This window comes from Nannobrachium achirus (assembly GCF_963921795.1).
Source record: "Nannobrachium achirus genome assembly, chromosome: 15".
NCBI classification, from domain to species: Eukaryota; Metazoa; Chordata; class Actinopteri; order Myctophiformes; family Myctophidae; genus Nannobrachium; species Nannobrachium achirus.
The window spans coordinates 727,292-743,241 of record NC_137822.1 but is presented as its reverse complement, the minus strand read 5'-3'; the positions used below and the strand labels follow the sequence as shown (position 1 = coordinate 743,241).

The following is a 15,950-nucleotide window of genomic DNA, read 5'->3' as shown; positions in this document are numbered from 1 at the left end:
CATGACAGCAACGTCACTGGTGCATCCTGTGACAGTCAGTGATATCACGGACCAATCCTTGTCAACATTCAAGTAAAACGCGTACACATTATTGCGTATCATTATTTTATGCTTTAACTGTTGAAAAAATAGCAGATATACAAGCTCACAGCGCGGCGCTGCGATCTGCTATTTTTGAAAAATCGTGAAAATTAGAATTTTGACCCGATTCTATAAGTGTCTTTTGAATCCTTCTAAGGTTTTTTTGGAAAAACCCTATGTTTCTATGTCAGCAATCTGGCTAGCCATCGTCAAAGAAAAGGTCCTTTTCACATAACTGGAGCTCAGTTAGTCTGTTCTCGAGAGACTACTATCTCAGTGGTTCTGGTTCTCAAACTTTTTCATGTGAAGGACCCCCCAACCCCCAAAATTATATTTTTTTGGCCACGGCCCCCCCCCCCAAAATATTTCGTTCCTGGGACCCCTCAGAAGCAAAATTTGAGTTACAAACATTCGCTTTAAAAATACATAAGTTCAAAGATTTGAACACATTTTCACAAAAATAGCAGAGCTACAAGCTCGGAGCTTGTATATCTGCTATTTTTCAATAGCTAAAGCATTCAATAATTCTAGCCCCCCCCCCCCCCTTGAATTAAACAAAAATAAATAAGCAATACATAGATAATGGGATAACTGTAGCACTAGAGGAGAAGAGGGTTCTATTCTACAAGCTCATTGTCAGTTTTCGTCACCTTTCTCTTAGGATACTTTTTGGACGCAGTCTGAGGGGAGCTCAGAGTCACCTTTCTCTTAGGATACTTTTTGGACGCAGTCTCAGGGGAGCTCTGAGAGGAAGCCGTCTTCACTTTCTGTCTTTTCAGAGGAGTAGCGCGACGTTTCCCTGTGGCCCCTGTGTCTCCTTCCTCCTCTGTTGAAGAGACTCTTGAACCCTTGCCTGTTGACAGGGATGGGTGATGTGATTTCAAATCACGATTTAAAACTTTTGCCTGGACAATTGAGTCTCTGAGACGAATAACTGTCTAATGCCTCATTCACACTACAGATATATAGTTGAACGTTTTGCTTGGTAATTCAATGTAATCTCAATGGAAACCACTGGATGCCCAGCCTTTAAAGCTGGTTTCCATTGAGATTACATTGAATTACCAAGCAAAACGTTCAACTATATATCTGTAGTGTGAATGAGGCATAAGTCCATATTTCATTTTATTTTTTAATTTACCAGAATAAACCACAAACTAGTCATTTTTAATCTGTTAAATTGTTAATGCACTCACCCCTCATTTTGTTCAATTGTCCGTTTTAACGTTATCTGCTCCCTTTGTCTGCTGAATATTGCTTGTACGGACTTTTGTTGTTCCACAAACTGTTGGAGATGTACTGTTTTTACACTTTCCATAAGTATTATGTATTATAATTCCTAATATATATATATATATATATATATATATATATATATATATATGAGTAAGGTAAAATCTAATTCAACAAAATGAGGGGAGAGTACATTAAGAATTTAACAGAATTGTGGTTTACAGTCTGGTAAAAAGAATATTGTGTTAAAGGCACCAGATGCCAAAGCACCCCAAATCATCTCTGACTGCGGAAAATTCACACTTCAAGCAACTCTAACTTCAGTAGGTTCACATTTGTTTTGTGTGGTCTCATGTAATATATTTTGAGATATGGATTTTTGATTTTCATGAGCTGTATGCCTAGGGGCTGTCACGATTTGACATTTTACATGACGATTAATTGTCAGTCAAATAATTGCGATTGATGATTTGTGTTTTTGTCGTTGATAATTTCTGTTTGGCTTTTGGGCTTTGAAGTTGCACATGTCAGATATGACACATAACCTAAATACACATAGAAATTACTGACCTATTTGACAACTTTCTACTTAAAAAATAACTGATAGTGGAAATAGCCGATCTACAAGCTCACAATGTGACGCATTGTGAGCTTGTGAAATGTATGAACATTTTTCAACCTTCACGATTATGACAAAATAATAGTCATTATGTAAAATAATTGTCATTATGTCAAATAATTGCGATTAGACGATTTATGTAATAATTAATTTGTGACAGGCTCATGTGTGCAATAAAACTTGCCAGCAGTCCTACCAGAAGAAGGGGACTGCTCTGTCCCTGGCTTCTGTCTGAGTTGGCCGGTCTTGGCTCTGCTGAAACTAAAGATTTTCTCATCCACCACCATGAAGTCATCTTCCTCCACCACCAACATGAAGTCATCTTCCTCCACCACCACCATGAAGTCATCTTCCTCCAAAGGAGGTGGCATCAAAGGAGCTGTTGGAGGCTTTGTCTGTGCAAACAACTCCCTGTTCCTTTAAAGATGAATTACAAACTGATTAGGTTGTGGTTTACAATGTTCTTTGAAGTAAACACATCACTGACATACATATACGATAAATAAAAAAATAAACATTTAGAAAAATAGACTATCTACCAAGCTTGTAGATTGGCTATTTGCACTATTCATCTTACAAGTTGTATAGTGCCACAAGTGGTTTAGAGTGCAATTTGAGCACTACGAAAACTGGTGGTACATTCCCCTGCCTAAAAGCAAACATGGTTGATTTAACTACTTGAACAAATGGCGTCCCTTTTTTGGGGTTTCGTTTGAGTGAAAAAAGCCAAAGCTAAAGCTCGAATGCTAAAGGTTTTTCTTTTTTTAAATCATCGCTTAAGTCTCATTTGAAAACGGATTGCACGGTTTAAGAGACTGCAGAGGACTGTCAATGAACAGTCAAGAGTACCAAACAATATGCATTACTGTAAACAAACTGATCAAAGAGAGGGGGGGGGGGGGGGACTTACTGTAGTGCTGCTGCCTTCTTCAAGGGGGTCCGAGTTTGAATGGGAGACTCAGAGGAATTGCCCAGACTAAAGGGAAGAGAAAGCACTTGTATATATCATACAGGAAAAAGTGAAAATACACCAACTACACCAACATTCAACATTCTGTGTAGTGCATTTCCATTCTATTGCTTATCCAATCAAACTCAAAAGTCGTTTTCAACCATCTATGACGTCAAAGCGCGCACACACACACACACACACACACACACACACACACACACACACACACACACACACACACACACACACACACACACACACACACACACACACACACACACACACACACACACACACACACACACACACACCTTAAGTCTCATTCGAAAACGGATTGTACGGTTTAAGAGACTGCAGAGGACTGTCAATGAACAGTCAAGAGTACCAAACAATATGCATTACTGTAAACAAACTGATCAAAGAGAGGGGGGGGGGGACTTACTGTAGTGCTGCTGCCATGTTAATTAGCTTTTTATGACCTCGGGACTCGTCGGGAGCGCTCCCGATAATATCAAAAAAGCTTGATATTCTCGGGTCATCGGGTAGGAATCCTTTACAATTATTGTCGTCTGAATGAGCTCACGGGATTGCTTCAGATTATATGAAGCCAGCTCCTCCCTTTTTTTAGGCTGCGCAGAGTGTAGGCTATTCTGTCACCTCACAATAGAACAGCCTACACTTTTATTATTATTATTAGCCTACTTACTTTTTACTTTAGCCTTCTTTCTCCCTAAAATGTTGTAATCACTTGTTCAAAAACGTTATAGCCTATAGCGTTCTTTTTTTCCCCCTTTTTTTCTTCTGCGCAGTCATTTGGCCACAAGGCATGCAGTGTATCACCTCACGAAAGCCTTTCCCTACGACAACACATGGGGATATATAATATCTTATTCATATAATGTAGGTCTAATACTCAAAGTCAGAGACATTCCATTGCATTCCTTTTTTTTTTTTTTACTTTTACGCGCGGGCTGCGGGCACATCATCGCGCCTCTCGTGCTGTCAGTTTGTTCATTGGTCCTCAAAGAGGACCGCCAGTCCTTGGGGAGTTCCAGGGGGTCCCCAGCTAAATGATATTGAGGAACCTAGGCCTGTCCCTATTCTATATGCTTGGATGAGGTGGTGGGACAGTAAAAAAAAAAGCGAGAGGTTAAACCTTTTTTTTTTTCTGCGACTGCACGCCCACAACGGCGAGGTTTGGACATTCATAGCTGATAATATATTTGGCTTGGAGTTGTCAAATCATCTTTTACGGCATCACAATGGCAAGGTTTGGTTTGGCACGGCAATGTAGGCTACTAACGTTGGCTGGTAGGTATTCCATGTCGTCTCTCCACTGAAGTAGCAGTATCCAATCCAACATGTCCCGTTCGCAAAGTGAACCCTTTCATCATTATCCATCTTTGTTCAATGGTCCAAAACAGAGCTACCATGACAACAAAGTGACACGTTCTGACAACTGACAACCTATATGAATATGATCTGATCTGTAGGCTTATTGTTTAAAATAACTGAATAGGCTATAAAGTGGAGTGCAAGTGGCTAAATCTCGATATTCCGACGGGGCAGTCATTTGGCGACAAGGCAGTGTATTCTATCACCTCACAAAAGCCTTTCCCCATATATATATATAATATATTTTTTATATTTATAAAAGATAATACCGTAAATCACCATTTGAAACGCCTGTTTCAAATAAGCGCACGGTTCGTATAAGCGCCTGGGCCGTTATTTCTTATTTGCAATTAATATTATCCTTATTATGTTTTATATAAGAGCCCGGGCTATTATTTGTTTGGTTGTTTGGTATTATTTGCTATTTATTCAACTTAACTGGTCATTTATGTTGCATGGCAGTGGTGCGCTGAAAACAGCAAATCTAGAAGCTCACAGCAGTGCTGTGACAGCACGTTGCAAGTGCAACGCACCGCACTCACTGTGCGTCGCTAGGGTCATATGTTGCATGACGGTAGTGCGCTGAAAACTGCAAATCTACAAGCTCACAGCCCTGTGGACAGACACTTCTAAAAATGTATATGCTGCCCAGCCCAGCCCAGTCAGCCCAGTGCTACCGTCGGGGAACAGATTGCCAAAGGACTCCAAAAAAAGAGAGAGGAAAAAAGAGTCTGCTGCTCTCTGCGCACTGCTGGATCAGAATAACTCATTACCTGTTGCTGCCTCTTTTTATCCAGTCCGCATTTTGAAGAAGTAATCCATTATTTTGAGGTGCAAGGGGAATGTAGAAGGCTTAATCATAATTCAGTGGAGCTGTTCAGTGGTCATGTCAGCGAGTCAGAACACCGCAGCTGCAGGACTTCTGCGCTAATTGGGTCGTTGGCTCGTTGACTACAGACCTAGATGCGTCTTTGCTGGCATGCGGTAATTGATTATTTTGGAGAAAGATTCCCTTTAGTATAAATAATAGTCCATTTGGTTACCATTTGGTCTCCATCATTAAGCTGGGGATCACCTGGAACACCCTCATTGTCAAAACATTAAACAAATGGCAATTAAACTGACGTTAGATAGCGAATATATTTGTTTAATTTCGTCATTTTAATATTATAAAATCACAACCCATTTCCTTAGAATATATGTATAGTAAACATGGTTTCATCTTAAAGGAAACCTTTCTGTACATCTTGTACCCCTCTGGGTCCCGATCCACAGGTTGAGAACCATCTAGTCGCGTCTCTCATGGCACCACCCCCCCCGAGATCGTGGGTGGCTAGAATCGCGAGACGTCGGTCTCATTTGTAATGGTCTGAGATATTTCACTTGGCACAGCGGGATATACCGGGCCCGAATTCAAGACAGAGGATCGCTGTCGTTTGAAATGAACACCGATAAACCCCCGGGCACGAGATCTGATCTGACCCAACATCGCGTCTCGTCTGTGGGGCCTTTAAGTCTCATTCGAAAACGGATTGTACGGTTTAAGAGACTGCAGAGGACTGTCAATGAACAGTCAAGAGTACCAAACAATATGCATTACTGTAAACAAACTGATCAAAGAGAGGGGGGGGGGGGGACTTACTGTAGTGCTGCTGCCTTCTTCAAGGGGGTCCGAGTTTGAATGGGAGACTCAGAGGAATTGCCCAGACTAAAGGGAAGAGAAAGCACTTGTATATATCATACAGGAAAAAGTGAAAATACACCAACTACACCAACATTCAACATTCTGTGTAGTGCATTTCCATTCTATTGCTTATCCAATCAAACTCAAAAGTCGTTTTCATCCATCCATGACGTCAAAGCACGCACGCACACACACACACACACACACACACACACACACACACACACACACACACACACACACACACACACACACACACACACACACACACACACACACACACACACACACACACACACACACACACACACACACACACACACACACACACACACACACACGGTCGGAATCACTGATTTATAATATTCCTTACTCTGTGTTGGACTTCTGCACTTTGCCCTCTGGCTCTTCCTCCTCGTCATTCACTGGAAATAGCGCAATATCACCCTCTACCAAAGGGGCATGGGACAATACGGGAGTTGATGCCCAAATCGGTGGATGCTTTGCAAATGCCCAGGGACTCTGTGGCGTTCCCCTCTTCACATGAAAAAGAAGAAAGAGACCGTAAAAGTCATACTGAAATCATACGGAAATCTAGTCAGTATCAGCAGGGATGGACGCCTGCTGGGTTTTCATGAAATATTTGTCAAGTTGTTGGGGGTCCTTGACGTGAACATTTTTCAGAACCACTGCATTACATTTAGGCCTAGAATTATTGAATGCTTTAGCTATTGACAAATAGCAGATATACAAGCTCACAGCGCGGCACTCGGTAGATTTTTATAAAATCGTGAAAATTTGACCCGATTCTATAAGTGTCATTTGAATCCTTCTAAGATTTTTTGAAAAACCTACGTTTCTATATATGTCAGCAATCTGGCTATAGCCGTCGTCAAAGAAACGGTCCTTTTCACTTTAACTGGAGCTCAGTTAGTAGTGTCAGTGGTTCTCAAACCTTTTCATGTCAAGGACCCCCAAAATGATATGTATTTGGCCACGGACCCCCATCTCAAAATATTTTCGTTCCAGGGACCACCCAGAAGCAAAATTTTAGTTACAAACGTTCGCTTTGAAAATACATATTATTCAAAGATTTGCACACATTTTCTTTTTTTTTTAAGATTTGTTTTTGGGCTTTTTGCCTTTATTGATAGGACAGTAGACTGACAGGAAATGGGGGAGAGACAGGGAGTGACATGCTGCAAAGGTCGCCCGGATCGGGAATCGAACCGGCGACGCCGACAGGCATTGATGCCGAAATGGCAATGAATTTGCACGCATTTTCATGACTTTTTCAAAAATAGCAGATCTACAAGCTTGCGCTGTGAGCTTGTATATCTGCTATTTTTCACTGGTTAAAGCATTCAATAATTCTAGGACTAAATGGGTTAACATGGTACATTACCATTTCAGATCCTTCAGATTCTTCACTTGGATCAGTAAGGTGTCCAGGTACCAATGCAGGGCTTGCCTCCGTTTTTTCTCCATGTATTGTTGGCTCTGGAGAGAGGCGTAGGGCCAGGTCCTCATCTGGTTCCGAATCTGTTTCTAAAGTAAGTCAAAGTATTGGTCGTGATCAGGGGAATGGATGATGAAAGCAACTACAAAAAATTCCAGTGATTCAACTTCACACTTACCCAGACTACAGATTATCCTATCAACGTCATCTGCCATTATCCCGCCTTTCAATGTGCGCTCTCCTGTTCCTTGCGTAGATGCGCTGAGAAGACATCAACAACAAGTCATGTCTCAATTGGGTTCGATATCGAAATTCAAATTGTCCGTGTGTGTACCCACCCGTGATAAGGAGGAATAGGAATTGATCAAATTGAGTCTGCGGAAGTTCTCCTTTCCCTGGATCCCCCTAATCATTCACGCTCCACAAGTGCAGTCCGACACCTCATTTCATTCACTAGTACAAGCTAATAATCAGAAGCGGTTTATTTAAGCTCTCCACTATTCTATGTCCATCTGTGTTTAGCTGTTACTACTGGTTGCGCAGCTGTAATGGTTAGAAAATGTATTGGACCAGTATATTTTCAAACAAAGATTAACAAAGCTTTAACTGCTATGGCTTCCTGTTGTTTTGTCATGGAATAAATGTTAAAATTCATTAAACATATACACAGAATAATTTGCTACATTAATAGCAGGAATAGGACTGCCACCATACCACGATGGTGTCTATAACCAGCAACAGATTCCATTCCACATACTCAGAACATTTTCACCCCTTTTCCCAAGCTCAAATTTGCACTTTGCGTTTGACTGTGTTGTTATACACAGCTTAATGTCGGGAAAGTTACACGACTCACATCCCCAGGTGATGTATGACAGCATTGTAGAATCCCTCCTTATGTCCAGTAGGCCTTTGTGTAAACAGAGGGAAAAAATGTACAAGGCTAAGCCAGGCTGGAATAATTAATTATGTGGGTGAACTTCATGGTGAGGCTAGAAGGGCCTTTAAAGCTTGGGCTGAGTCAGGCAGACAAAAACATGGTCCTTTATTTGAATATAAAAAACGGGCAAATGCTAATTTTAAATATGCTCTGCGTTTTATTAAAAAGAGCGAAAATACAATGAGAGCAGACTCTCTTGCAAAGCAGCTGCAAAAATGTGAGACAAATGAATTCTGGAAAGAAATTAAAGTACTAAATAGCTGTAAAACATCTTTGCCCACAAATATTGATGGGTTAACTGGTCCAGAGGAGATTGCTCAGTTGTGGCAGAAAAAATATTATGAGCTGTCTTCCCACTAGAAGTCTATGATGCAGTCAGGATTAGGGTTTAATGCCGGGAACCGGGATCCCGGCCTAACCGGCCTCAGCGCACCTAATTTCCCTCCCGGTTATTGGCTTCGGGAACCGTCATCCCGGAGATTGTCTTTTCTTGCTATAAATTAGGCTATATAAGCCTACTAATTATTACTAGAAAGGCCTACAGTGCGGAGGCAATTAGACTGCTTGCTACATTATCCTCGCCTCCTTTTTTTAACATGAAATTATATATCAGAATGAATCAGAACGTCAATATGCCTACAAAAATCCAACCACAAATGAATCTCTCTGACTTGCGCTGCCTCTTTGATGAGCGCAGCCGCCGTGCAACGCGCACCTCTCTCGAGAACGAGCCACTTGACTAAAACTTGAATGAACATTTGGCTGTTGATATCACGGGAGGCGCTCAGAGTGCTGTGGAATTCTAAAGCCATGCACGTCCCATAGGCTACACATAGGCCTAAATAAACTTAATTGATTAAATCTAACGTGGTGTGGTGGCACCGACACAATACTGCGTTCCAACAGTCACTTTACTATTACAGAGAGACCGCCTGTATAAGCATACAGCGGTCGCTCTGTAATAGTAAAGAGACTAAATATAAATATATTTATAATGTGATGTTTCCAGCAGCAAATAGCCTAATAGAAAATGATGAATAACAAGACTGTTGCAATCATGCCGTGAAGAATATAAATCCACGATACATGATCGAACTGCAAAAATAAAAATTTAAACGTGTCCATATTCACTGGACACGTGCAGTGAATATGCTGGTGCTCATTATTGTCTCCCAATAAAAAGATATCACGCTAAAATCTGTCCATGCATGAGCGCAGAAAGAGCACAAGCAGATCAGAACAGCCATCACATTCATCCATTGCTTTGGAAATAAAGATCGGTTTATAATAATATAACATTCCCTATAAACAGTCGCCTAAAATGTTACAATATTTGGATCAGAGATGTAGTGGAGAAGAAGTAAAAATATTGGCAAAGTACATATAACTCAAAAGTGTACTTAAGTACAGTACTTAAGTAAATATACTTAATTACTTTACACCACATAGCGTGCCTAGCCAGTTATTGGGCCACTGCCAAGACCACTTGCAATTTGACCCGGCCATTACTCGGTCAATTTTCATCAAAAAATTTAAATTTAAACGTGTCCATATTCACTGGAATGTCTGCTTTCATTTGCTGGTGCTCATTATTGTCTCCCAATAAAAAGATATCACGCTAAAATCACGACTTCGGCTGTCCATGCATGAGCGCAGAAAGAGCACAAGCAGATCAGAACAGCCATCACATTCATCCATTGCTTTGGAAATAAAGATCGGTTTATAATAATATAACATTCCCTATAAACAGTAAAATGTGTGTGATCGTTATGTTGATCAAATATGGTTTTATTGAAATGCAATCAAAGCCTAGAGCAATTGAAGTAAAAGTATCGTTGCTTGCTCAACAAGTAGAACTAGTACAGACTGATCTTGATGCATCCAAGACCTAGCAATGGCAATGGCCGCCAAAGTGGGCGGAGTTAAGCCCCGAATCTTGCGGTGATGTCATAACCGACAGTCCCTATACTGTAAGTAATAGCCTACGTTTTGTGGTCTACCTTGATTTCTTGGGGTGAACAATGAAGAATGATCTTGCAAGCGTTATTATCCTCAAATAAATATCCAATTGTTTGTGCAACGCTTTATAATGAGCCATTGAGGAACATTAAGTGTTGCCTTTGGAAGAGGAAGAGAAGAGCTGTACGCATCCAACGAGGGCATCTCCCATTAGCTTGATTTTAAAGTTTGTCGCGCGAGTGTGTTGCGTTATGCTGAAAATAGCCGATCTGCAAGCTCACATAGCTCTAATCTAGGACATGTTGTGAGCTTGCAGATCATCTATGTTCACGGACGCTTAAATTCAGTTGATAGGCTACGCAATTTCGCCCCCTGGTGGTTAAAGGCCGTTCCCATAGCGTTATAATGGCTGTTCCATGGTTATTAATTAAACACATTATTATTATTATTATTAACGGGAAAATACCGGGGAGCCCGGGAGAAGCTCCAAAAAATCCCGGTTTTTAAAATGAGCTAAATTCGGGAAAATATTAAACCCTAGTCAGGATGCTTAAAGGAGTAGTTCACCCCCAAAATGACTTTTTTTCTATTGATTACTCATGCCATGGAGAGTAGAGTTCAATAATATTTTTTGTTTTTTGTCACATTCCTTATGCCTCATTCACACTACAGATATATAGTTGAACGTTTTGCTTGGTAATTCAATGTAATCTCAATGGAAACCAGCTTTAAAGGCTGGGCGTGTCGGCTGTCCTTGGAATCCAGCCTTTAAAGCTGGTTTCCATTGAGATTACATTGAATTACCAAGCAAAACGTTCAACTATATATCTGTAGTGTGAATGAGGCATAAGACAACAATTTGATTTGAGTAAATTTACCCCCATTGATTCCGGATGACCATCCGGAATGAATGGGGGTAAATTTATTGTCATCACATTTTTGTCTTAGGAATGCGACAAAAAAACTAAAACTATTATTGAACTCTAGTCTCCATGGCATGAGTAATCAATAGAAAAAAAGTCATTTTGGGGGTGAACTACTCCTTTAAAGTTAATAAGGCTTGTGGGTTGGACAAGATATCAGCTGAGCATCTAAAATTTGCAGGCAGAAAACTATGTCCTTTACTGGCTATCTGCTTTACTGGGTTTTTAATTCATGGTATTTTACCAAATTCCATTTTATCAGTTTTACTGGTGCCTGTTATAAAAGACAAATCTGGGAAACTGAATAGCTCAGATAATTACCGGCCAATTACCCTGGCCAGTATTTTATCCAAGGTCTTGGAGAGGACAAGAAAGGACTGGAAAGGTGTGTCCTTATCTGTGACAACCAGTTTGGTTTCAAACCAAAACATGGCACAGACATGTGTACGCAAGAAAGATGCAGGAGCGCAAAGTACCAACAAGCTGGCCAGATGTATGGAGAACCGGGATGACTGGATGCAACGATAACAAAGCTTCAACTGCTACTGCTGAGTGACCATTGTGTTGTCATGGAATAAATGTATGAGAGGTTTAGGAAGTGTGAAGGGAGAAAACACATGTTCCCCCCCACACACACACACACACACACACACACACACACACTCTAACTGGCCCGGACTAAACTGGTTTGAGAACCAAGCGCAGCAGTCTTATTTTAAGGCTTCACCAGTGTGTTGTGTGTAAACTGTAAACTGAAGCCTTTCATACATACCTTGTCCTTTCCTTGTGTGAGGAGTGTCTTAGGTCTATGGGGCTCTCCTGTTAAACAATGATATGGGACAGTTAGCACGTTTTATTTTGAATATTCTGTTTGTCATACTCTCAATAAATTCAATAATTTCAAAAGCTAATATGTCAGACAGAGAAGTCTTTGTTAAACTCTGTTTCCCTGTCATTATTATATATCCAGTGAAAGTTAATGATAAGTGTTATGGATGCTGTACTAGTTTGTGCCAAAGGTCTCAGCAAGAACAGTCACCAACGTCATCTAGGCTCCATGGGTGGCGGGTGGCCACGTCCGGTGGCCACCCAAAATAACATTAGCGTCTATGAGCACTTCGTCACTTCCGCCACCCAAAAGTGTCATGGCGGCGTCCCATGGTGTGCCAACTTCCGGGTGTTGTCTGTTCCTGCCTAACCTTCCTTGGTTTGTGCTAAAACATGGCCTAATTTCCGGTCAGAGAAATGCAGCTGAGAGCTGATTCCAATAGGCACACAGCAGCCATTTGAGAGAGAAGTTGGGTTTCTTCCCACTTCCTTCACAGGTGTTACCAATGATACTAATGAAGGCTCTGTTCCCTTCAGGTCGAACAGAGTCAGGGTGCTGATATTGTGCATGTTGGCTCACTGGAAACACTGCTTCACCAGCAGTGGGCTTCGAAGTGGTCCCTTGGGGGTTCTAAATTACCTCTTACAGAAGGTGTGCAACTCTGAGTGTGTAGCAAATGGAACGAAATGTGTACACTCAGAGTTCTGGGGGTCCTTGAAATAAAAAAGGTTTGAGAACCACTGTACTACATGAAATGGAACAGAGCCTTGATTAGTATCATTGACAACACCTTTGAAGGAAGTGAGAAGGGACCCCAGTCACCCCACTTTAAGAACCGTGGCTGTAGAGAGTTCCCAGGGGTCCCCAGCTAAATGATAGATATATAGGAACAAATAGACACTAGATATAGGAACAAATGTACCCTTATGGATATGCTACTCAAGAGTGTACAAATGGAACCAATTGAACCAATATAAATTGGGGTTTCACCTTCAGAGAATGCCATTAAATAGGGGTCCGTAGCCTAATGCATGTCAAACTGGGGGTCCTTGTGTGCAAAAACGTGCAAAGTGGTTGAGAATCACAGCTATAGAGCACTAAAAAATACAAGTATTTTGTTATATGGGGATCCCTGGCCTATCTTTTCAAAAGGGGGGTCCGCGGGCTAATAGTGTCAGTTTGGGGGTCCTTGACATGAAAAGGTTTGAAAACCATTGTTCTAGTGAAGTCCACCGATCTAACTTTGATTCTTAGCATCACATTTCGAAGTAAACACGTTAACTTTACCCGAGTTGGCGTCGGGGAGGATGTTTGGGTCTCCATCGTGCTAACTGTTGTTAGCCATTCGAGCTACAAACAAGACCTGGAAAGTTTTAAACCGAAGTTGGTTTCTTGTGTTTTGCTCGGTGTCTGCCTTTCGCTAATAGTATCGATACTATCGAATATTAGTATCTCGCTATTACATAAAAACCCCGACAACAACCGAAACTACGTTCGTCGCGTGTGTTTAGTTAAACTAACGTCAACTGAACAGTTTGTTTGTTTGTTGACTGAAATCTGAACGAGCCGCGACTGCTGCTGATTAGCTTCGGAAAAACGGAAATCTAAGCTTTTATTTTGGCGACCGGAAAAGTTCCCCAGCACAACATAGGGCGCGTTCGGAAATGCACGCTCAACACGTGATTCCTAAACCCACCAGGCTTGAGTTAAGACCCGCCTCGTGGAAACGCGAGGACTTCCAGGAGTGGCTGAAATCCCTGCTGCCTGACACATGGAGGGTGGATAAATTCAGAGGCATGAAGACTTGTACTTGAGAAAAGCCTGCATTTGCACAATGCACAACTATTAATTTCTCACTACAGTGCTCAAAATAAACTGTGCTAAAAAAATCTTGAAACTGACTTAATTGTAGGCCTACTGTGCTTAATAAAGGGAAAACTTTGTAACTTTGCTAAAGAGAAAAACGTACTGAGAAAGCTATTTGTCACTACTGTGCTCAAAATAAAAACGTTTATTTTTATTTTTTTATAAGCCTATATATACACACACACAGAGCTATATTAAAACAATAATGTATTTGACTTTGGGGAATAAAATATGTTGAAAAAAGGTATTTGATTGGTCACCTTGCCACTTCCGGTCAGAAGGGAAGTCAAATTTAAATCCTGCTTTGATGCTTTGACACCAAAGTCTATTTATTTGAGAACTAGAAACTGTCTATAGGCTCATTGTTGCAAACTAACACCATTGTATATGGGGAATAAAAAACAGTAGAAAACTGTTACAAAAATAATACCCGATTTTGTAGTGTGTGCGTGAGTGACTGTGTGTGTGCATGTGTGCTGTGTGTTGCACTGTGTGCTAAAATAACTAGTAACTATATAGCTCCTTGTTACACCGTTGTGCGGGGAATAAGCACCCAAAACCGTAATAAAAATAACCCAAAACCGGATAAAAAATGTGAATTTTCGGCGTGCGGCCATAGGCCGCACGCATGCACTCCTCCAGGCTCAGCTCCCCTTGGGATTTGGGAGTTCCAGCGCCCCTGGGATCAGTAGGTAGTAGGTACGCACTCAACACACTGGTGTGCCATGTTGTCGTTCGTTTATTCGGTGCACTTGGTGCGTTGTCGTTCGGAAATGCAGTGCGCGGCGGCGCGGCGCACTGGTGTGTTGAGTGCACGCACTCACCAACCCTACTCAGAAGATGGGGTTAGGCAGAGCCGTATGCCAAGTAACCACAGCCGAGCGCTCCAGAACTCCGCTCCAGCCAATCACAGGCCGCGCTTTCTAATTTATGCACACGCGTCTCCTATGGTAGGAACACTCGCCATCCGGTGCGGGTTTCCGAACGCACCCATAATGAAAACGTTTTACCGCCACCTACTGGATTATCAACTGTACTAAACTGAAAACACAATATTTATATCAAATAAAAAAGGCAGAGCGTATGATTTATTTATGTATTTATTTATTTAAATGACACATTAAGACGAAGAACAAATAGTTGTAGGCTACATCTCGTATTTCCGCGTTTCGATTTGTTATTATTTACTTCTCACATCATTAAGATGACCCTGCCGAGACTTCCGCATTTGTGACAAAGAAAGTCTCAGCAAGAAGGGACACCGACGTGTTTTTGGCGTCCACTGCGCCACTCTCGGTGGCAAAACTACCACCGGAAGTTTGGTGAATAACATTGCGTCTATGAGCTTCGGCTGGGACAGCTCATGAACAAAAAATAATTCTGAACGATAGAGACCTTTATAAAACACTCAGCTCAGGAATATAAAAGACAACATGTCACACATTGTTTTGTGCTGTGTTGCTTTTCGGTGAGTACACTGTATAACATTATAGAGGCATCTAAAGAGCACAATTTACGTTTCTGAGCTAGATAGTATCGCGAGACTCTCCACCATTCCCTGTCTGGAATCCAAATCTCGCGATAGCTCCGAGACAGAAACGGCCGCCGCCGCTGTTTAGCTGCCTCAATAACATTATGTACCGTGCACATCGAAAAGCAAGTGATTGTAAAAATACCTGTGATATGTCTTCTTTTATATTCCTGGAGCGATTATACAACAAAGGTCTCAATCGTTTAGAATTATTTTTTGTTCATGAGCTGTCCCAGCTGAAGCTCATAAGTGGCGTTTCCATAAAGCTACTTTTTGCGCATTAACGGCTTAATCGCAAAATCTTTTTATGGAAACACTTCAATTTGCGAATAAACTTTCATTATCCGCAAAAAAGATAATACGCTTGGAGGAGGAGGATTTTGAGGGTTAATCGAATAAACTAAATTCGCTTAAGTGAATGGAAACGGGTCAGACAATAAATGCGAATAAAATATGACGTTCTGGTCCATATCGTCCTC

At 41.3% G+C, this 15,950-nt stretch overlaps 1 protein-coding gene across 6 annotated transcripts in view; it reads right to left on the bottom strand.

Annotated features, from left to right (window-relative positions):
* LOC308299032 (uncharacterized protein) overlaps positions 1–14,621 on the bottom strand; it is a 36,508-nt gene extending 21,887 nt beyond the window's left edge. For 3 of the 6 annotated variants that reach the window (XM_080742754.1, XM_080742755.1, XM_080742757.1), the window contains exons 1-10: positions 13,362–14,621; positions 12,018–12,064; positions 8,280–8,333; positions 7,602–7,684; positions 7,370–7,512; positions 6,338–6,501; positions 5,923–5,988; positions 2,844–2,909; positions 2,130–2,350; positions 732–934 (exon numbers count right to left, since the gene is read on the bottom strand). In XM_080742754.1, coding sequence (XP_080598880.1) covers positions 732–934; positions 2,130–2,350; positions 2,844–2,909; positions 5,923–5,988; positions 6,338–6,501; positions 7,370–7,512; positions 7,602–7,684; positions 8,280–8,333; positions 12,018–12,064; positions 13,362–13,397 — 1,083 coding nt within the window. In that variant the 5' untranslated portion in view covers positions 13,398–14,621. Of the gene's footprint in view, positions 1–731; positions 935–2,129; positions 2,351–2,843; positions 2,910–5,922; positions 5,989–6,337; positions 6,502–7,369; positions 7,513–7,601; positions 7,685–8,279; positions 8,334–12,017; positions 12,128–13,361 lie in introns of those variants that run through there. The other 3 variants (XM_080742759.1, XM_080742756.1, XM_080742758.1) reach the window with 3 other exon arrangements.
* Between the last annotated feature and the right edge of the window lie 1,329 nt (positions 14,622–15,950).